This window comes from Polypterus senegalus, chromosome 9, assembly GCF_016835505.1.
Source record: "Polypterus senegalus isolate Bchr_013 chromosome 9, ASM1683550v1, whole genome shotgun sequence".
Taxonomy (NCBI): domain Eukaryota; kingdom Metazoa; phylum Chordata; class Cladistia; order Polypteriformes; family Polypteridae; genus Polypterus; species Polypterus senegalus.
In genome coordinates, this window is record NC_053162.1 from 112,380,720 (window position 1) to 112,405,027 (window position 24,308).

The 24,308-nt window shown below is 38.2% G+C and overlaps 1 protein-coding gene across 1 annotated transcript in view; it reads left to right on the forward strand.

The window, feature by feature from the left end:
• Nucleotides 1-24,308, forward strand: part of LOC120534889 (putative ATP-dependent RNA helicase TDRD12) — a 329,578-nt gene that overhangs the window by 105,309 nt on the left and 199,961 nt on the right. Inside the window, exons 5-7 of the mRNA XM_039762401.1 lie at nucleotides 965-1,020; nucleotides 11,214-11,299; nucleotides 11,618-11,810. Of these exons, the coding sequence (XP_039618335.1) occupies nucleotides 965-1,020; nucleotides 11,214-11,299; nucleotides 11,618-11,810 (335 nt within the window). The remainder of the gene's footprint in view (nucleotides 1-964; nucleotides 1,021-11,213; nucleotides 11,300-11,617; nucleotides 11,811-24,308) is intronic.

The window sequence follows — 24,308 nt, forward strand, 5'->3', positions numbered from 1 at the left end:
ATATAGCACATATTCATACAAAAAAAATGTAGCTCAAAGTGCTTTACAAAATGAATAGAGAAATAGAAGAGACAATAAAAGATAAACATAAGTCAACATTAATTAACATAGAATAAGAGTAAGGTCCGATGGCCAGGGTGGACAGAAAAAACAAAAAAAACTCCAAAAGCTGGAGAAAAAAATAAAATCTGTAGGGGTTCCAGACCAAGAGACCGCCCAGTCCCCTCTGGGCATGATGATGATAAATGTTGTTAAGCTGCAGTGTTTGCCTTGTTTATTGTCTCTTTATCTGTGTCATTAACATGACTTTGTTGTTGCACAGCGTTGTCTGCTGTGCACATATATTTTTTTTTTGCAGCAAATGCTGAAAAAATGATGTTAACAGTTATGGGAGAAGATTTGTCAGGGTTAAAAAGATGTAGAAATGCTTTCAAGTGTGAACCAGTGGAAAAGAGACATCAATTCACACATGGTACACACACTCAAGAGGATTGCTTGTGTTGGTATTAGGTGGTCTTTAGTGTGTGTTTGTTTATAAAAGAGTGAGATTATCCCTTGCATTTTCTGATTAGAATTACACAGCTACAACAACTTTCATTTGATGTGCAACTCTTTTAGGATCCATCTAGAAAGAATGGGGGCAACAAATAGAATAGTCGTCCATGCCACTTTAAGAATTAAGTACATTTAAATGTATTTGTTAAAAACATTTTGTAACATGTTCATCTTTTTGGGGCCCCATAAAATTGATTTTGTATAAGGTTAAGTCAAGTTTTCACAAGCTCCTATGCTCCTGGGTTCACTTAATTGTATACTAATTAATTGGAAAATATTTTTCCTTTTTTTCCTCTTATTACTTTTCCTTAGTTTGAGCTGTTTGAAGTGACATTTGCCTGTTCCTCCTGTAATATATAGAAAGTAATCTAATCATTCTTTGAAGTGAATTATTTTTTCATCGTTTTAGGCCAGCATCACAGTGGGACAATGCTGCTGTTAGATATTTTCAGAATCTGGTACAAGGTAATGTTTTCTTTTATAATAGTTTTCTTAGGGTTCACATCTTGAGTGTTTACTGGGCAGAGTATATTCTCCCGGTGTCCACCTGGGTTTCTTCTGTATTAGTGATTCTGAAGCTCAGTCATAGAGACCCAATCTGGTTGCACAATCAGTGATAATAGCTAGTAATTGTTATTTACTGGTCTTTTTTCTTATTCTGCATTTAGTATATGTTTACAGTTAACAGATATTAAAAATATTTCTAGTGTTGCTGTAGGTTAACTGTTATTGTTTTTGCTATTTTTCTGTGTGGTGTTCTCTTTTCATATAACATCCCATTATAACTGCTTAATACATTTTAATACAAATTTACCAAACTTATTTTTGTAAATTTTACATTGTCCCCAAAACGCAGACACTGGGAAATACCTCACTTAAATAGGCCGAGAGTCCAATTAAGAATAGTGCTCGATTGGAACAAAAACCTGTGGCCACACTGGTTCCCTAGGACCAAGATTGGGAATTGCAACTCAGGGTGCTCCAGTTATTTTGTGTGGTGTTTTTTTTTTTCTTGAAGCCCAAAGACATGCAAATTGCCTGACACTGGAAATTGGCCCTTCTCTATGCATGCTGCTATGGACTAGTGCTAGTCCAGATGTTGTTCCTGCTTTGAACCCTGTTTTTCTGAGGCTCCAGTTTACCCACAACCCTGCCTCAGGACGGATTAGGGAAATGAATGATTGAATGGATGGATGATTAGAAAGAAATATGTGACATTTTGCAAAAAAATAATTTGATGACCTGAATAGTAACAATCAGAAAACATCATCGCACTAATGCAATATTATTTGAAAACGAACTACATCCGATCGGATGTAGATTTATGTTGACACTGTTAGTTACTGTACTGTGCAAGGCATGCATAGGGGCCACTGAGAAAAGAAGTGTTCTTTGTTCACTTTGCAGAGGAACTTCATTGTTGCTTCTTATAAGAAAAGGTAATGGAAAAAGAAAAAGAGGATGCAAAATCGATGAACTTCTGTTCCAAGACCGCTGTTTTCCCCCAGGAAAGCAAACTCAGCCAGTGTTAGGTGCCCTTTTAATGTAATAGGAACCACAGCATAGAGAGAAGTGTGTACTTTGCAACAGGTACACATGTCGTAAATGTAGGATGGACGGTCCTTGGGTGTATGCGAACTACAGTAATCCCTCGCTACATCTCGGTTTGACTTTCGAGGCTTCACTCTATCGCGGATTTTAAATGTAAGCATATCTATAAATTTATCACGGATTTTTCCCTGGTTTGCGGATTTATGTGGACAATGGGTCTTTTAATTTATGGTACATGCTTCCTCAGTTTGTTTGCCCAGTTGATTTCATACAAGGGACGCTATTGGCGGATGGCTTAGAAGCTACCCAATCAGAGCATGTATTACATATTAACTAAAACTCCTCAATGATATAAGATATGCTTCCCGCGCGGTGCTTGATTGTTTGCTTTTCTCTCTCTCACCCTCTCTGACATTCTCTGCGCCTGACGGAGGGGGTGTGAGTAGAGGGGCTGTTTGCTTAGAAGATACGGACGCTCCTCTAAAAAATGCCGCCTTATCGCAGTGCTTCGGCATACTGAAAAGCCTAAAAGCACATATTGATTTTTTGATTGTTTGCTTTTCTGTCGCGCGCTTTCTCTCTCTGACATTCTCTGCTCCTGACACGCATTCTTTGAAGAGAAAGATATGTTTGCATTCTTTTAATTGTGAGAAAGAACAGTCATCTCTGTCTTGTCATGGAGCACAGTTTAAACTTTTGACTAAAGGGTGTTATTTCATGTCTAGAGGGCTCAAATAATGTTAACAGTGTGGGAGAGTTTATAAGAGCTTAAAATATATAAAAATAACCATACAAACATATGGTTTCTACTTGGCGGATTTTCATCTATCGCTGGGGGTTCTGGAACGCGATCGAGGAGGGATTACTGTATTAAAATTTGAATTTGATGATTGTATGTAGCGCGGAATTGACCTCTCTGTACTATTCTTTCCTTTGCATGTCCTGGAATACAAAAGAAACACCACCATGCACCAAAATGTGGAGATTGCTTGGGCAAGATAGGGTGGGGGGAGACACGCGGTCACTGATTACAACCTCAAGAAGGTATATGAATGAATATCAATAATGTTGCATCAGTGCCACAATGTTTTCCGACATTTACTATTCAGGTCATAAAATGAATTATTCCAATAGTCATATATACCTATGTCTGTTTTTTTGTCAGTGCGGCTTTGACATCATGTACCATAAGGTGCATACTAATTCAGCGTGAGCAGGAACAGTCAATAAAACTGAATAAAATAATTTAAGTGACAATGGAGATACCAAGAAGGCATGATTTACCATCATTTGTGTCAGCTTTCACTCCAGATCAGAGAATTTCCAGTTCCATTGTCTCTCAACACCACTCACATCTATAGTTATTCCCAGTTTCAAATAAAAACTAATAGCGTCAGATCTCTTGGGGATTGGATCATCACTGCGTGAATAAAAGTGGAAAAAAAAAGCTGTTTTCCAAGTACTTTAAATATACATTGGCTGTTAGACACATAAAATGTATGTTTTTATTGTATACAGTAGAGTCTTGCTTATCTGACTTTCGCTTATCTGACATTCTGTATTATCCGATGTCCCACCGCAAAAAAAAACAAAAAAGCACATCAATCGGCAACAAGAACTGCAAGTTGTGAGCGTAATCTACCCATCTCTACTGCAGCTAATTACAGTGGAGCCTCGGTTTGCGAGCATAATTTGTTTCGGAAACGTGCACGCAGTCCAAAGCACTCGTACAGTATATCAAAGCCAATTTCCCCATAAGAAATAATGGAAACTCAGATGATTTGTTCTACAACCCAAAACTTCATATAAAAATGATCAATACAAAATATAAAGTAAAAATCCATGAAACAAATTAACCTACACTTTACCTTTGAAAAGAATCATGGCTGGTGTGAGTGAGTTTCTAAACTCTTGTGGGATGACATGCGAAAGAGCATTCCAAAGCAATCAGTCTCCCAGCGCTGTAGCAGTTCGCCGTAAAAGCGAATCTGAAAAGATCGCGGACGTGCTAGAAGCGCCTGCCGTCGATGGGTGATACAAGAAACATTATAAATGCGCAGGGCACAGTATTTGGCCATGACCCTGCCTGACTGCTTTGTCTGTGTATAGGAGAGTGGCAGATCTTGCTATAATAAATAACTGTGCTGTTGCTGTTTCAAGCTGAAGAAAGCTGGGGTTGCAGAAAGTACTGAGACTCTGCTTCATGTTTTCGGGTGCAAGACGGGTTCTCACACGTCACAGCACAAACACACACACACACACACACACACACACACACACACAATGCTGTTGTAAACAGTATACGCTCGTACTGATGTTGACTATATGAGTGATGGAGTTAAGGCTCTAGAAACTGCAATTAAATACATTGAGCAACAAGAAGCTGCTGCAGGAATTGACAATGATGCAGCAAAGATGGCGAGACTTGGCAACGAACAAATGGCACTCGTCAGGAAAGCAGACTATGATCAAAAATTTCTTTAAATCATCACAGGACTGAACTTTTTAAATACAGCACATACTGTATTTAACTTCAGACAATTCTGTTACTGTAACTTCATTTTTTTCAGGTAATTTTTTCTGTTTTTTTGTAAAACATGATTATTAGGTTCGTAATGTGTAAAATTATAACATATTTTAATGTTTAATTTGCTTTTTCTTAACATCTCCCATTATCCAACATTTTCGCTTATCTGATGTTCTGCTGGCCCATTAATGTCGGATAAGCGAGACTCTTAACAATAAGAGCAACTCACTACTCAAAACGGTAAATGCATGAGGCACCCAAGATTGAACTGGCGGCCTCTTGATTACAAGTCAGCGGTTCTTACCACTGCGCTATGGAAGCAGTTGTATTATACTTGTACTTTTTGTGAAAGTGTTTGATTTACCCTCTAAAACTCCAGCACTTCACTCCAAGATAATTGAGGCTGGAGCTGGAGAACTTCATGCTCTTTCTGCTTTGGTAAGGTGATGGTATAGCAGACCGCTTTTGTTGAATGGCACATTTATGAGACAAAAGACGCTGACAGAGAAGTGCCAAGGGATTTAAGGTATGCTGGAATTAGGACTTTTTTGTAGTCTTTGGTAATTCTAGTGTTAAAAGGTGGATTCAGTACATCGTAACACCATCCCTCTTGGGATGACTACTATCAGACTGGACAAAGGCAGAAGCGTAACTACAGATACCTTCTTCACATCTCTTTTGCTGGCTAATGGAATGCTGCACTGCAACACAACTCTGCTTGGCACCTCAAGTAAAATGGGACTTCCACTTGCAGCTAAAGTGACTTTAGCATGTGAGCAGTTCACCATGCTAGTGTTTAGATCTGGCATTACCATACTGCTGGTGTATGTGCCCAAAAAGAAGCCTTTGATTTTAGTCTGTCACAGCCTGTGTAAACCTTTGCTACCTGTAAAAGATATCGCTGAAGGGATATAACAAGACACACATACTGGTGAATCATGTCGTTCTTGGTATCTTGTTGTCAATTGAAACTTTTGGTATTCAGTTTCACTGTTGAATAAAAGCACACTTGTTTCATGAAAGTGCTTATTTTATAGTCCAGTAACCATTTGAATGAGATCAAATCTTTCTCTGCCTCTCTCGCGCATGCAGAAACACATTCATGTATGAAAATGTCAGTATTTGATAATGCTATGCCATTTGAACACAAGGTGTCATTTCAGCAAATTAAATGTATGTTTTCATTATGTAACAGTAATAATAACAATAACCGCTCGCTATTCAAAACACGCAGTGCCCGACTCGAAACTGGAACCTTTTGGTTCTAGGGTAGCGGTTCTTACCTCTGTACCATCCAAGAACTTTTTGTTGGTTGACATTTGAGCTTGGGTTTTTAACTCATTGACAGCAGCATGTAAATTGAATGATTTTTTAATTCTTTGGTTATATTCTTGAATAAATGTGCACATGTTTGTTTGATATTTAGACTAAAGTCTTCAGACATTATACACTTCAGGTTGTTATTAATATACAGGGTTTCCTCGGGTTACAACATTTCAACAAATGATGTCTCGAGTTTACAACACTCATTCCCATAAAAATGTAAAACAATTGAGACATGAGTGTTGCAGCTTGCGTTGTTAGCGTCATACTTACAGACTACGTGGGTGAAGTATTTTGGTTGCACGCAGTGGAAGAATATACAATATTGTGGCATATGAGTGAGAGAGTTGGAGAACTAGTTAGGTTGCGCACGGCACAAGTGTTATGTTTGTGTTGCTTTGTTTGCCGAATTTTTGACCCTTATCATGGCTCCTAAACGAAAGTCAGAGTCTTCAGATGGTAGTGCTTCGAAGAAGAGGAAAGCCGTCACGATGAAGTGAAATTAGATATTGTAAAGAGATCAGAAGGAATAAAGGTAAGGATTTTTTTTTTCTCTGTTTTTGTAATTTTTTTGTTACAGTGCAGTGTACAGAATATATGTCCTTTTCCTGTGGTTTAGTTGTGTTTTTATGTTCTAGATGATTTTGAAAATGTGCTAGGATAGGTAAGGGACTTAGGCTAGTGTGTGTTTCGACTTGCACCAAAATTCGGGTTACATCACTGTTGTAAAAACAGAACTGTGTCATAGCCCAAGGACCCCCGTAACATGGAAAAAGTTTGTTTTAGCTATGTGTTCAGAAGTTCTTGCTTTGCATTTCCTGTCATACTACACTTCACACAGGTCATTGTAGACTGTGACGATGCGGGTTCTGGCTCCACACTCCCATTGCTATACAGGAGCACTTGAACCCAACACCGTCGATAATGAAACCGAGTGAGCTAGTCAGTGAAGGTAAATAAACAATTGAGCAAGGGGTGGTGCAAAAAGTGCAACAGTGGTTTTATTTAAAATCCAATAAAACAGTGTTCCAAAAAGTAAAGTACAGTGCTTCTGCTCTTCAATAAATAAATAAATCCTTTAAGAAAATGGAGGTTAAAAAAACAACAACAATAAAAACGAACAATCCTTTTAAAACGAGGTTAATGCATTCCTCAGGAAGCAGTCTTAAAACAACAAGAAGCTCGGTGCTACTTTTAACATGTGACTTCCCTGCACTCCCTGTCCAGGCTTCGCAACAGGGGAGCCACTCTTACTATGCAGCTGCCCTTTCTCACTCAATCACGAGACTGGAGACCTCCCGGTCCCTGGCTCCGTTATGGCACTCATCCCAGCCTCGGAGACTTGATTTCCACCAATGGCCAGGACGCACACATTGGGGACTCCAAGCCTCCCGACTTCCGCTGCCTTTCCGCGGCCTCTCTGCGGCCAATCGCCTTCCCTTGGTCACTCCCGCTACATAATCGCTCAGCGGGAGCGACATCCAACTCAAACGCCTGGGTGTAGGCCCAACACCCTAGGCCCTCGCAGCTGCCCATGAGCGCTCATTCGCTCACTGTTCGCGGCTATCTCTCTCTCTCTCTCTCACCGACCTGCTTCCTCTCCTGCTCCCGGTAACCTCTGTCCTCTCTTTCCGTTCTTTCCAATCTCCTTTTATCTTTCATTTTCCCAAAATGACTGACGCTTCTTTTTCATAACGTGAGGGGCCATCACAGCTGTAGCATTAGCCACGGAAGCAATCACGGATGTGGGCAGTTCCTCACCTGTGCACTCGGTGAGAAACGCCCACATTGCCGACTGACCCGCGGCTCGCTACAACAATGCCCCCTCACGAAGCCGCCTCGGGTGCGGTGATTATTTATTTAAAATGGCCTTTGCTCAACGAGCTGTGGACCCATAACATCACATAGACACAGAATACAAATGAAATGCATGTATTCGAAGTAACAACATATTTACCCTGTACAACTCCAGGCACCTCACATCCAGATAAACGCACTTGAGCTCTGAGAATTTTGTGACTGGCTTAACACTAGAATTACCAGAGCCTATGAAAAAACTCGTAAATCCGTCCCACCTTAAATCGCTTCTTAAAATCGTTCACAGCTCTCCACCAGCGTCTTTTGTCATCTAAATATGCTGATGAAAATCAGGCTGCAAGCAGCCGGTTATTCGATCCCCCCACCGACTTAGAACGTGCACAAACTTCTCCCAGTTCATGCCTTAATTGATTTTCTGGGAGTGAAGTGGAGTTTTAGAGTGGAAATAATAGATCGTTGTTTGGAACACACGCATTTCATGTCTTTTCCGTTTCTACAGTAATCTGCGTAAACACATTGTTAAAACAGAAATGTTTTTTGTATTCTACTAGTAGATGACAAAATGTAGGCATAAACTATATAATGTATGAAGCCTGAAGTATCAAAGAAATACTTTCATAAAAACTACAAATCTAACACAACAATTGCTCTTTTATTCAAAAATATAACTGCAGAAACAAAAAGCCGCCTTAACATGCGACATTGACACCCATTTATTATGACTGCCTCTGTGGCGCAATAGAATCAGCTACTGACTGGGAATCAAAAGGTCGCGATTTCGATCCTGCACCACTCCGTTTTGAGAAGTAAACTGCTCTTAGTCTTACTATTTTAGAATAAAAACATACATTTTATTTCAGTGTGTAACAGCCGGTGTAATTTATGATACTTGTAAAGGTTAGCTTTGGGTTTTTTTTTTTAAGTCAGTTTTATTATCTCAGCCGCGTTCATGAGCCCAAACACACCCCACCCCCGCATCTGACACTGCTGTTTTCACATAGACGCGCTGTAACAGAGGTAAACTCAGTTCCCTTCTACATCGGAGCAAGAATACACATACCATTGCTTGCATACTAAACTGTCAGCAGGCACTTTTCGTGGCTTTACATACAGTTTTGAGCATGCCCTCTGCACACTACTTGTGACTTGAGGCTTTAGGAAGTAAGTAAATAAATAAAGGTAAATCGTGTCATAAAATGATTTCTTCAAAACGTCAAATGTTATTTATTTGGCACGGACATGTCTGCATGCACTTTTTGTGGCATTAAACATGTATTTTTTGAGCATGTCCGTGCCAAATAACATTCGAAGCGATTTAAGGTGGGGACGGATTTACGAGTTTTTTCGTAGGCTCTGGTAATTCTAGTGTTAAGTCACAAAATTCTCAGAGCTCAAGTGCGTTTATCTGGATGTGAGGTGCCTGGAGTTGTACAGGGTAAATATGTCGTTACTTCGAATACATACATTTCATTTGTGTTCTGTGTCTACAATGACCTGTGTTAAGTGTAAGCTCCATTGGGGTTAGTAGGCTGCTTTTTTCTTGTGCTGATCGACACATTTGCAAAACAAAAGATGCTGATGAGATGTGCAATGTAATTTGAGATAGCGCAGGATTGTGGTTTTTATTTGGCTTCAAGGATTCTAGTGTTAACCAGCTATGTGTGCGTGTGTGTCATTCATAGGGCACGGCTGAGTTGCTGTATGTATGCATACAGTATATCGATGTATGCTTGTGTTAATCTTAAGTTGCAACAGTAGACCAATCCGGTAACGAAACTGATGAATACACTTACACCCAGGTAAAGGGTACGTAGAGGTAGATATCATGATAATATATTAGCTTAACAGCAGAATGTGTTCTTCAATTGTAATCTTGATAAGCCTGTTAGACTTTACTCTTTAATAACATCTTAAGACCCTTTTAAAGATTTTGTAGTTTTTTTTTTTTTTTTTTTTTTAAATTGTACAGTGTAATTTTTAGCAAGAAACAAGTACTGCATTGAGGTGGTAATCCAGATTTATAATTGCACCTCAAGAATTACAAATGTCTAGTTGGTGCACTGAAGAAAAAAAAACACCTGCATAAATATAGTAAATGTATATTTTAATAGCAAAAGAGCCGTTTTGCAATTATTAAAAATGTTTAAAAATCCTTTTCATTTAATGGTTAATAAGGTGTGAATGCAATGATATTCACTGTTAGTGAAATAGTTATACTGGTCACTCTTGTAATGCTTTAGGAATCCCAAAGGGCTTTCTGAAGAAGGGTACTTTAAGAAATTCTTGTCAGATTATTGTCAAGAGCTGCAGTGACCACATACATCCTTCAAGTGCATTAGGGCTGTGAAGACAAATGTCACTATTCAGTTATAATTTTGACGCCCCCATTAATAGCAAACCACCTTTAGAGACCTCAAGTCATTTCTTAATTTATTTAGGAAGCTGTTGGCTTGACTTATAATGCCTAAAACAAAGGCATAGTAGAAAATATTTATAAAGGTTACCTGAACTATATTTTTTTCATCTACAAATTTCAGTGGTAGGTGTAGATGTCTTAAGGTGGTGGTGACGAAGACCCTCTCTCTTTTCTGTGGTTCTTGTATCCCAAACGTAAAGGCTTCTTCCCATATTGGTTTAATATTTATTGTATAATTGTGTAGATTAACATTGTGTTTTTTTCTGTTTCCCCAATGATCCTGTCTGCCTAAAGCTAGAGTCTTACCAGCAAATGGAGCGACACTGTGACAAATGCCTTTCAAGACAGTGTCATTCTGGAAGGATGGAATTTTGTGAATTTTTTGTCTTTTGTAATAATTATCCAAACTCAATTTCCAAAGCAACTGGCATAACGGGAACAGAATTAGCCATAAATAAGTGCAGATAGATAATACAGAACGATGGGATAAGTTGTATGACTTCCTTAATACTTAATAATTTTAAGACACTTGTACTACAAGTGTACAATTTGAAATAGTAGATAATTGTTTCAAATGTGTATTAAGGAAGTGTAATTAAAGTGAAACAAGTGAAGAAAATGTATGGCTTGACAACAACAAAGTCCGATTGGATAAAATAGTTGGTTAATTCTCACAGAGAAAGTTCTGCTTGTCGTAGTTTTACAGTACGCTGTTAGCAACAGACACATCAAAGTCATGCTTTTTTTGAGGTTTTTAGGCTCTTCTGCCTAAGTAAAGTTTCATATTTTATTATGTGCTAGCTATGTTGATATTTTAAAAATATTGATAGTACTTTACAAAAAACTTTACGTTACATATGTGGTGTTCCTGTTTTTCTTTCTGAAACCCAGGCAATTTTTTAAAAATTGAAATTGATAACTTTTGATTACAGCTTGGTAATTTAGAATGTCTTAGAGTTGGAACTTGGGTCACACTTATCTTACATTTGTGACATGGCTGAAATAGTTTTCTTTGCTTTCTAGAGTCCTCATTAACTGAAGCAGAATTATATACTACTATGAATGATTATTATATCATTTATTTGTATGTGTTACAAGGAACTGAAAAGGTATTTTTTTTTTAATTATGAAGAAAACAGTGTTAATGTGCATATGAATTTTATTTTTACTCCAGCCGTCTGGAGTTTTTTTTTTGTTTTTTCTGTCCCCCCTGGCCATTGAACCTTACTCTTATTCGATGTTAATGTTGATTTATTTTTTATAATTATGTCTTTCATTTTTTTATTCTTTAATATGTAAAGCACTTTGAGCTACTGTTTGTATGAAAATGTGCTATATAAATAAATGTTGTTAAATGTTGTTGATATGAAGCCATTTTTTTTGGTGAAATATGATTAATCTAATTTTGTATATTCACTATTTGACAGATTTGTGTGAACGATGATTTAGCTACTAAAGGGTTTGCCTGTTACACTTCATCAGTTCTGGGTTCAAACCCTTTCCTTGCCACACAGAATGTTGACTGGAAATATTTTTGTAAGCATCAAGAAAAATGGTCAGCAGTTGAAGTATTGTGGCCTGGAGCCTTGAAAAGGACAGAAAATCAAACTTGCAGACAAGGTAAAGTGAACATATTTGGAATATTTCATTCAGCCATACCCGGTTGTTTGGCATTAACACTTTGCTAAAAGACGTTTTTTCATACTTCAACTGTTTAAATCATTGTTACTAGGTACACAGACAATTTTCAGAAAGCCTCATGTTTTAGCTGTTGTATAGAGTCAACATGCATGTAAGATAGAGTATTTTGTGATTTAAACTTGGAAACAATACTGTAGCTTACATTTTTATAGCACAGTGTAGCCAACATATACATATGTGTATGTATGCTGTACCTACATAATATTTACATTTTAAAAAATACAGTCTTAAGTACAGTATATATTTTTATTTCATTTCAGTGTTTCAGTGAGATGTTGTGGATTAACCTATAGGAACACTGTAAATATCTAAATGAACAGAGCATCACAACATAATAATTTCTCTTGTTTGAGAAAGCCCCATAGAAGTACAAATCCAAAAGCTAACATTGGTGCATAGCATAACTTTGACAGAGAGCTTCTGCAAATCACTTTGAAGACTGTCTGTGATCTGTGTTGCTCTTTTTAAAACTGAGTTGGCACATTAACAAAGCTTAAAGCCATAATAGCACGTGCAATCATTTTTGTTTAAGCCATGTGAGGAATAGGATTGTATTTTCCTTGAGTTAAAATCTCATTATCTTATATTGTAATTATCAATACCAGGCTTGAAATTTCTTAAGGTACTTTCGGTCAACTTAATGAATTTCATTTAAATAATTGTCTACTGTATATAGAAACATGAAATACTTGATTACAAGATGTCAATGTTAACAGTTTCATACCATTGGTTGTAATTATGCCATCTTCAGGATAACATACCTCCCTTTTGCAAAGAAGCTGTTTTTTTTAAATTGTTACTCTCCTTTTCTGTAAAACTTTTACCCTTAAGAATTTTATACCATGTCTGATTATAATTTAATTGTTTTTTGACTGAAACACAGCTGAATAACACACCTGGCACAGCTATTCCTTTACAGACCTCACCCATCCAGTTGTAATTTTTTTGTGTTGTGAAGGAGTGGGGATAAATATGGTATATGCTGTAATAGCTATTCTTAAATCTGTTTAAATGTAAGAAATGCTCTCTGAATACTTTTATTCTTTTGAATATTTCTTTTGTTATTAATTGTCAAATGCTTGTGCTGCTTTAAATTCTTAATAGGTTTCCAAAGGTGTCAATATTTTTTTGAGGTGTTTTCAGATTTACCATCTAATTTTATCATGTGCTAAATTTTATTATTGTTGGTTATTTTAATGTCAATGATGGCATTAACCATATAGTCAGTTTTGTCATTGCGAAATTATTAAAACCTTTATCAAAATAGACATATTTTGACCTATTCATCATTGTGTGTTTAACAATTAATGGTATTTCTTCAGTTAATATTTTGAATACTGCTTACCCCTGCTCACTAATCATCTTGGATTTGATCAGTGCACCATTGGCATATTTACTATGTCTGTATCTGTTTTCTTCCATGTGATCTGGTTTCCACATCTCCAATGATCTGAATTTAGACAACTATTGAATTGATAGCCCTAAATTGTCTCTAGAGTGGTTGTCAAGAACAAAAGTGTCAAAGTCAAGAGCAAAGTTGTATTTATGATATGGCAATGATAGCCTAGCCATCTAACTCAGTGAAGAGGATTACTTGTGTTCTGTTTTGTGTAATGCATTTCCTTCATTTTTGACACCCATTGCAAGCTCAGGGGATCTCATCCAGCAACACAATACCCCCACTTGCATTCCAAACTAAGTGGCTGCATTCTAAACCAAGCGTTGGAATTCCAGCTTGTACCAGGACCAGCTGGGAATTCATCTGATAAAGGTATAAATCATAGTTGCACAAGCTTCTCTCCAGAGGCCCCTCTGCAGACCACTTGAGCCAGAAGGCATGAATTGGACTCAAGCAAGAACAAAGGCATATAATTCAAGTGATGACAACTGAGATGGACAAAACAACTTGCCTATTAGAAAGTACTGATTTTATAGCTGGAAGTGACTTTAATTCAGTCAGGAGAAGGATCCATCCTTCCCTCAAAACTCTCATCACCATCCTGGATCCTGAAAAACTCTGGGGAAACCCGGTCACCTCATGGCACCCCTTCTGGGATTCACTCAGGGAAAGAGAACTCTTCAAAATGATAGAACACATCTGAATCCTGATCTTTGAACATAAAAGCTATGAGCTGCTCTTCCTTGCAGAGCCAAATTCGACAAAGTTTTCTCTTTGTGGACTAGAAGCTGAGACCCAGACTGTCAAGCCAAAGCTTTGTGCCAGAAGTTGTGACTTTAAGAAGGTAACTTAAGCATCTAAACTCTTGAGCAAGAGTGAGTAATGCCTTTCCCAATGATGTGGCAAAAGACTGCAGAAGGCAAGCTGAGAAAGCACTGACAAATATCAGTCAGCAAATAGAAAGAGTACACAGCAACGCATGAAGAATCTTCTTCTGCTTGAATCCGGTAGAACATCATAGCAACAACTCAACACAACATGAGGTCGCTGGTAAAGGTGTGTGGCGCTCCCGATATCTTTGCAAAAGGATGAAGTTCCAAGTCTTTATAGCCCTGGTGCTTCATGTCTTTCTATATGGTTGCGAGACATGGACACTATACAGTGATCTGAGACGAAGACTGGACTCCTTTGGTACTGTATCTCTCTGGAAAATCCTTGGGTACTGTTGGTTTGACTTTGTGTGAAATGAGTGGTTGCTCATGGAGTTCCGAATGAGACACATTACATGCATTGTGAGGGAGCGTCAGTTATGGCACTATGGCCATGTGGCGCTTTTCCCTGAGGGTGATCCAGCTCGTAGGATCCTCATTGTTGGGGACCTGAGTGGCTGGACCAGCCCAAGGGGTCGCTCACGTAACACCTGGCTGTGGCAGATAGAGGGTAATTTCCGGAGGTTGGGGACTGGACTGTGTGTCTGCCTGGGGGGTTGCCAACTGGGATCCCGAGTTGTTTCGTCATGTAGTGGGTCCGGCAACACACTGCAGCAGTACATGCTCCCCAACTGACACCAACTGGGCTCAGTATTAAATCAGTTTCACTTTAATTGTATTTTATGGAGGAAGCCAAATTACTCGCCAATGGTAATATGAAGTTGTTAATCTGTAGTGCGCTTACATATTCCCTATTGTGTGTTGTCAAGCAAACCATGTGATGATCTTACAGGGACCATGATGCAGCCCATCTTTCAGACCTTGTGCAAAAATGTCACCTGTGTGGTCTTCTGAAAAGTAGGATTTTTGGAAACTGTAGCTTTGCAGTTGCCCGGTTTAGTCCATCTTTGTGGCAAAATGTGGAACTTTCTGCAGTTTACGTGTCCGAGTTTGGTGACATGAATTATACAATTTAGACAGAGTTTTTTGACTTGAAATATTTTTGGCCAGGCAGTGTTTATTTTGAGACTTTAGTTTTCAAAAGTTGCTTGTAACCATTCCTCTCAACCTCTTGAATTGGCACTTTTTTGCAGTGTTTTTTTGTGCTTGTATCTTGGGTGATTTAGACCTGTTGTGGACAGCCGATTCCTGAAGCTTTTCGTATTCATATTCTGTGCGGTGGTTAGTTTGCAGATGGTGAAACAAGTTAGTTGTCCAACTGCCTTTAATGGCATCTGATTTCTGACATAGTTTGTAGTTTGCCGTCTTTTGAGCAAAATTGGTCTTTTCAAAGACAAATCACCTCCACGCAAGTGAGGATGATCCACGTTTTAAAATCAAAAGTGAGCAACATTGATGGTAAGGCTCTTTTATCCCCTGCCGCTATTTGCCGACTCATTTATAGGCAGCTACGCTAGTTTAACTTGTGGTGCGCTGACTGTGCATGACTGTGCATTTGCTTTGTGCATGTTCAATAGTGTGCCCTGTTTGATTATATGTGCTAGTGAATGCTTTAGCTCTTAAGGATTGTTTTTTGCCAAGTGAATGCCATACTTGATAATTTCAGCTTGCACATTGTTAAAACAACAATTCTATTTCTCAGTTACTTTGATATAAGTGGAAACGGTATAGACCTGCCTCCTACAACAGAGAAAAGTAAGCTTAATAAAGTAGGAGCCTTGCCAAAGTATTTAATTACCAGTATTGTCACTTTTGCCTAGGGCAATTATTAAGTTAATGTTGGTTTTGAAAAAGAAATTTTATTATGGCATTGTTCTGGGAGGGAGTCTTATTGATTGATTATTATTTATCAAAACCTCCTTACGTGTGTTAGGACTTTATTTAGTGAAAATTTTCCTTATGCCAAGACTTTATGCAAGCATGACCACTAATCAACTCTCATTGGTAATAAAGTGTTCCAGCTGCTTACATGGGTCTTTGTAAACTTTCAGGAAAAGATGCTGTTTTGTGAGTTTGGGACCACTGTTCAGTTTCAGCTGACATTATCAAGTATGCCATTCACTTTGCTTAAAATAATCAAAAACTTCTTGTCATGTTGCCTAGTCTTGCATGGCCAGACGTGATTCTCAAAGAAGAACAGCATCTGGGGGTAATACGCTTTATAGGTTTGTGGTGAATAGCAGTAAAATCCTGCACCACAAAGGCTTCAAGCCTAGGGCATCTTCCTAAACACCTTCCCTTAATTCGTCCAGCCCATAAAGTTTAAACTGGGTTCAGGAAGAGAGCAAAAGAACAAAAGACTTATCAGTTAAGGCTGTAGAAGCTTAATGATTGATTTGTTCATTTTAATGAGCGATTTGACAGAAGAGATGCGTTTGAGAAGTGCCCCTATGCTATCTTTCTGTCATTTTCACTATTGCATCACTATCATAATTGCAAGCGCGCGTACACATGCACATGCACACACTTTAAACACTCTGTCTATACAGTACAATCTAGATATTGCACTCTTTGTTATCAGTGAATGTATTGGTAATGGCAGAACCAAATTAAAGGTTAAGCAGAAATAATTTAATGGAGTAATATTTAAATGTTGAATTTCAACTCTGTTATTTTTGGACCTAATATGTAAGTATGATTATGAGTTGGACTGTTAGATTTTATCAGATTGTCGAGTTTAATAAATACAGAAACTTTAACAGTTTCGGGAAGTGACATTTACTAAAAGTTTCCACATCATTATGTGCAATAAAGTTGCCCATTAACACTACATGATCATTATTTATAGCTAAATCAGATGAAAGGCTGTCCAATTCAGCTATGAATAATAAATATGTAGACTAGCACTACAATTGTGTATTACTGTTTTAATATTTAAAACGAGTGCCTCAAATGATGTAAATTTGTACAGTGAATTAGTCCAAGGCTACCTCCTTGACAGGTATATCTAGATTTATGATGGAGTGAACTTTAGGCAACAGATTTTTTTTTTTTTTTAAACCTTCAGATTGATTTTTTCATCTATTTTCAGGTGCTGAAAAACACTTTGTGCACATGTGAGACACTGCTTCTGCTCGTGCTACCTCTTGGTGCTCATTCCACTAAACATAGTGAAACCTTACATTTTATACAGTAGGTTGGGTTTTTTGTGCTTCAACTCATACATCTTCTCCTGCCTTTTGTTGTAGCTACTCTGCTGAAGTTCAGTATGTTTTTATGTATTTTTGTTGTCTTTTTTTTCTCTTTCTGTCTGGAATGAGCTAAGCATGTACATGCATTTTCATACCAGCTTTCTCCAGTGGTGAAGGGATTCTCCAGTTTACAGGGATGGGGCAATGCCTATTATTGGCAGCCATGGCAGCAGGGTAGAAAACGGGTAGTCCTGAAAGCAGAACTCGTCTTACAGACACACACACACCTAAACCAGTGTTTCTCAGGCAGTTTGGAGTTGTAGGTGGTGTGACGATGTGGGTCCGCTCCACGCTCCCATCCATCTTTAAGGGAGCCGTTGAACCCAACACCATCTGTAATGTCACCGAGATGAGCTGACAACTGAGGGCAAATCTCACATGAAGCCAGGGGATATATCCAAAAAGTGCTAAAGTGCTTTTATTAAAACAATAATCAAAACAAAAAGTGCAGTGCATCAGTTCCAATAAATATTCCTTAAAACCAGTGTCCAGTGGGGATAAATATCATCAATAAATAAATCCTTTAAAATCCGAGGTTAAAATACAGTCTCTCATTATTCTCCGATGCACCTCCGTCACTCTCTCCCCGGCTCACCCATTGCTTCCTCAGCTGGCAGAGACCCAACAGCCACAAGCTCCTTCGATCAACCTCCGTCTTGGCCTCCTTCCAGACGTCACTGCCAGACAGTTTGAAGTTGGCTCTCCTCCGTTCATTCTTCGCGTACCCGTAGTCGCTCCGCAGATCCTTGGGGAGGACACCTGCCCTGCTCACCCCACTCACTCGAACTTTCAGTGTGGCGAACTAGCCCCCACAGCACATCAGCCTAATGCTCCTTAGTTGGGCTCCAGCTCGTGGTGTCTCGACTTTCCAGATGGCCAGATGAGAACTTAATTCCTGCTGTTTGCTGTACTTTAACCTCACGCTTTTTCTTTTCCTCGATCCTTCCATTACTCTCCACCCCTTTCTCTGGTGTCGACATACATATACATATACATATGTGTGTGTGTGTGTGTATATATATATATATATATATATATATATAATATATAATATACACACACACACACACTGTGGAACCTTGGTTCACGTACAACTATGTTCACGACCAAAAAGTTCGCTAAAATTTGGCCTTGGTTCACAACCACACACTTGGTATACGAACAAAGCCAGTTTCCCTTTCGGTTTGTGCACGCCGATGATTTCCGCACGTGTTGCATTGTTCTAAGTCAGACCTGCCTGCCTGCTACTGAGAGGGAGAGAGAGAAATAGAGCTAGCCACCTGCCTGAGGGGGAGGAGGAGATTGCTGCACTGCTTGCCTGCCTGCTACTGACAGGGGGGGAGGGGAGCCGCCTGCCTGGTTCATTTAAGCAGAGCTGCTCCCTGTTAATTGTTTTCAGTCAGACGTGCGTGCTTTACTTGTGCTCTACAGTATTTCGTGTGCTTTTGCAGTTAACTATGGCTTCTAAGCAAGTGAAGAGTGGTGAGAAGAAAGTTTTGAAGAAAATTGAAATCGAAGTAAAGAAAGAAATTACAAGAGGTGGATAAACTGTTTACCAGTTCAGTCATTTACCAATTTGAGAACCCTCGTGCTTTCAAGCAGCATAATGTAAACAAAGCCAGACTGCCAGTAAAGTGGAGGGCAAACATGAAGGGTTGGGTCACAAGGACTTTCTTTTTGGAATGGCTGCATGAGGCTTTCGCTCCTACCAGCTAAACAGCTAAAAACACCAGAAACCCTAGAAATATCGTGAGAAAACCCCTGAAGGAAAACACTTCATGCCAGAACCCGACTCATGCAAGGTTAGTTTTCTTGGTGGTTTTTGTATTACGGATTTTTCAAAAGTTAATTTTTCAGTTCGTAGCGTGAATTGCTGCAATGTTTTCTTTTTTCAAATGTTCCTTTTTTCCCCCGCTGTGCTTAAAACTCATTTTAAAAAAAGTGTTTACAGCGATCGGGCTGTAAGGCTAAAATAGCATGATCTTGTTACTTTTTTGGTTGCTTGTGGTTGGTTTTTAAATAAATTTTGGATTTGTACTAATGTTCCTTTTTTTTTACCGCTGTGCTTAAAACTCATTTTAAAAAAAGTGCTGCATGTGCTGCTGACGGGGGTTGCTGGGGCTGGGTTGTGCTACAGAGAGATTTAAGAGAGAGAGAGAAGTGCTGCTGACAGGGTGGGGGGGGTTGTGGGCTACAGAGAGAGAGAGAGCACGAGCGAGCACTGCTCGTGTAGCTGAGCAGGGAGCCTGGGTGTTTTTTGTGTCAGTGTTATTCAATATAATTGTATTTACGTACAATCCTATGAGGGGAAACTGCTTCGGTTTACGACCAAAGTTCTGGAACGAATTATGGTTGTGAAACGAGGTTCCACTGTGTGTGTTTGTATGTGTATATATATATATGTTTGTATGTGTGTGTATATATATAGGGCCATGTAGGTTTGGATTTTTCTCCCTAAATAATAATAACCATCATTTAAAAACTGCATTTTGTGTTTACTTGTGTTATATTTGACTAATGGTTAAATGTGTTTGATGATCAGAAACATTTTGTGTGACAAACATGCAGAAGAATAAGAAATCAGGAAGGGGGCAAATAGTTATTCACACCACTGTGTGTGTGTGTGTGTATGTGTGTATGTATGTATATGTGTATATATATATATATATATATATATATATATATATATATATATATATATATATATATATATATATATATATATATATATATATATATATATATATATATATATATATATACTAGCAGAATACCCGCGCTTTGCAGCGGAGAAGTAGTGTGTTAAAGAAGGTAAGAAAAGGAAAAATTTAAAAAATAACGTAACATGATTGTTAATGTAATTGTTTTGTCATTGATATGAGTGGTGTTCTCATATCTATCCATCTATCCATCTATCCATCCATCCATCCATACCCGCGCTTGGCAGCGGAGAAGTAGTGTGTTAAAGAAGTTATGAAAAAGAAAAGGAAACATTTTAATAATAACGTACCATGATTGACATTGTCATGAGTGTTGCTGTCATATATATGCCTGCCTAAATAAGTCACCCTCGCTTTGCTCTTACTTTTTTACCGTTCATTTAATCATGGCTAGTGGTGGAAAAATTATAAAATGGAAGGAGAATTACACTGAGTATGGCTTTACCAAAACAATTATTGATGGCGAATCGATTATTTATAAAGCTTGAATTGGTGATCTGTTTTTCTGTGTTAACCTCATATTTTTTCATACTTCTTCTCAAACTAAGGTGGTGCGAGGGTAAAATGAATCGGGATGCTGATCAATGTAATCTGCTTGTAATGCAAAGTGTGATTAAATGCATTATTTTTTAACGCGTTATGGAGCACATGCATCGAAGCTTCTCAGCTGTGCTTGTGCTAAGAAAAGGAAAGTTTTAAAAATAACGTAACCACGATTGTCAATGTGACCTTTTGTAAGTAGTGCCTGGAGGATTCAGTGTGTAGAAACTCTATAGAGACAGCGTGTGTATTAACTTGTGGATTTTTCTGTGAGTATTTGGTGGCAGTCTGACAAAGTTGCTTCGGAAGACTGCGTTAGCCGCGGAGCTCAGCTCAGAGCGAAATTAGATGAATGGGAGGGATATGATGGCGTGACTCCCCACCCGCCTTAACTGTCAATCCCCCACAAACACAGTCTCGGAATTTGCATTAGCACACCCCTTCACCTACAATTTTAACTTAGTTACAAAGTGATCAAAACTCTCGTTTATATCCTGCGTCCTCTCATTAAACTTGTATCCCGCATTACCTGTGGGCATGTGAAACGCCAGCGGTAGCCTGTCTATGAACTTAATTTAAAGTTTAGGTTTACACCTTGCTTTCTTTTCGAGGTAGCATCACTCATGAATATGGTAGTATATGTCACTCGCTCGCATCTTATTGTTTCGCTGCCTTCTCAATTATATAATGCATGTTTTCTTAAGCGCTTTTTGGAGGTCTTCCTGGTTTCTACGCGACTGCGTTGACAGTCAGTTCCGTGATTACGTGGGAGGCGTGATGATGTCACACGAAACTCCGCCCCCCCACGTCATTCCAGCTCAACTCCATTACAGATAATGGAGAAAAATACCTTCCAGTTATGACCATTAGGCGTAGAATTTCGAAATGAAACCTGTCCAACTTTTGTAAGTAAGCTGTAAGGAATGAGCCTGCCAAATTTCAGCCTTCTACCTACACGGGAAGTTGGAGAATTAGTGATGAGTGAGTGAGTGGGTGAGTCAGTGAGTGAGGGCTTTGCCTTTTATTAGTATAGATGTATATATATATGTGTATATGTATGTGTATATATATATATATATATGTGTATATGTATGTGTATATGTGGAGATGCCTGGAGCTGTAGAGGGTAAAAAATTTATAGTCGTTTGGCATACATACGTTTCATGTGTGTTCCTCGTCTACAACAATCTATGTAAACACATCGTTAAAACAAACATTTTTCATGTTTTAGTAATAAATGACAAAATGTAGACTTGAACTGTGTAATTTATGAACCCTGAAGTCCAAATACCAAGTAAACACCTTTCACAAAAGGTACAAGTATGATACTACAGCTTCTGTGGTGCAGCAGTAAGAACTGCTGACCTGTAATCAAGAGGTCGCCGGTTAGATTCTGGCCACTAACCATATTTATCGTTTTGAGTAGTGAACTGCACTTATTGTTAATATTATACAATAAAAATTTAGATTTGCATCTGCAACAGCTGGTGTAAATTTATAGTACTTGTAAAAGTTATATATATATATATATTTTTTTTTTTCCGCTTTTCTGTGTCACGATTAGTGCTGGGCGGTATACCGGTTTATACCGAAAATCGTTTTTTTTTTTATGATATGGATTTTTCTTATACCGCAACACTGGTTTAAATTGCCTAAACGACGTTCGGAACGTGGCGCAGCAGGAAACTGTTCAAGTGGGGACCTTTTTCACCTCTACACCGCTAAACACAGATTTGTTGCACTAGGGCTCTTTTTCACTGCTACACCACCAAATAGTGATCGGTTGCACCGCGCGGTGAAAATGGACAGAGCATTACGAAACTGAACTAAAAGTAAAGTTGAACATGATGAACAGAAGAACTTTTGCCGATAAAAAGGAGTCGCGTCCGTCGCCTGGAGATAACTTTAGTTTTAAAAGGTCAGATGTGTAAATACTGTTTCTATAGTACTGGATAATACTGCAAGCCAAGTTATACTTGTTTTCAATACAGTGTAATGTACCCTGGGTACTGTGTAATAGTGTGACGACATGTTGAGTTTATTCTCGTAATTAGTCATTAAAGTAGACCATCATAAACTTAACTTCATTGTAAAATGAATATTTAATTTACTAGATTTTCTCAAACCTCGTCATAAGTTATATAGCACATTAAATGCTTTGTGTTAAGTGATTCTTAAACTGACTTCTTCTTGCACTAAGAGGAGGTGCCGGCAGCGATCGCCACACAGAATCCATTCACTTCATGATCTTCCTGCTCTCTGAACATTTAGAATGCCAAGATAAATACTTAATATAATTTTCATGGTGAAATGCATTAAAGCATGCATTAATCATATGGGAGCATGGTGGCGTGCCTGCCTTCCATTTGCATGTTTTTCTGGTGGGTTTACTCAGCGTGCTTCAGTTTCCTTTCAAAGTCTTGTAGGATGTGGGGTTCTGTTGTGCTATATTGACCCTGTTAGTGTATGTTTTGCTTGTATTCATCCTGCGATGTGCTGGTGACTTGTTCAGAGATGGGCGCAACTCTGAATGGTTGGCATAATTAAACATGTATAACGAATATATTTTTAAAGTTCTATAGTTCTAAAGTTTATAACTAGTTTTAATTTCACAAAGACGTTTATCGTGTGGTGATTGGTTATGTGGTGAAAGAAAAAGAAAGGAAGGAAAGAAAAAGGGTTTTTGTACGTCAGAGACAGCATGCATGCAATAAAGAGACCCCGCTCAGAAGAACATGCATTGAATTCTGTATTTGTCTCAGACAAGCAGATCAGAAACCCAACATTTGCAGAATATTTAAGTTAAACCTGTGCGATAGCAATTAATACATACAGTTTTTTGGAGCCTCGTCACACCTGCCAGAAAGTTCTCTACACTGAACATACACCTGGGGACCCCTTACTGCGAGGGTGCAGTACTACCGCCTCACTACCGTGCATGTGTAATACCTGCTTTAATGCATTTCATCATGAAAATATCAAGTATTTATCTTAGCATTCTAAATTTTCAGAAAGCAGGAATATCATGAAGTGATTGGTTCTGTATAGTGATTGTTGTCTTCTCTTAGTGCGGAGGAAGTCAGTTTAAGAAGCGTAGTGATTAACCACTGGGTCGGGGAACGTAACACAAAGCATTTAATGTGCTGCATTAATTTATGAGTAAATGAGGGTAAATTAAGTAATTGATTAAACACTGATTTTAGGAAAAAGTTTAGTTTACGACATTCTACTTTATTCTCATAGATTACTTCATAATTAAAGTGGAAATGTCGACTTTAATCTCAACATAAACGGCAAGAATAAAGTGGAAATGTTGACTTTGTTCTCGACATATAGTTTGTTTTTTTCTTCCCAGTATAGCTTAGCTTGAGGCAAGGTCCATATTAATGCAGTTAGCCTAAATGATGGTTCAGTTGGTAAAGATGTCATCACCAAGTTGCACTTGTTTTATTTTATTTTAATTTGGCGAATACTGTGTAATGCACCTGGGCTTGAAGTCTTGAAGTAATAGTGCAACTATCAGTAATAATGCTATTATTTATTTTATTGTTATTATTTATTAGTTTAAATATTATGCAGTTTAATGATGATAAAGTTGTTTAAAAAGTCACTTTAACGTGTCCGTTGACAGAGATTGTTAACATTAATAGAAAGTGTAGTTGGTTTACAACAAATAT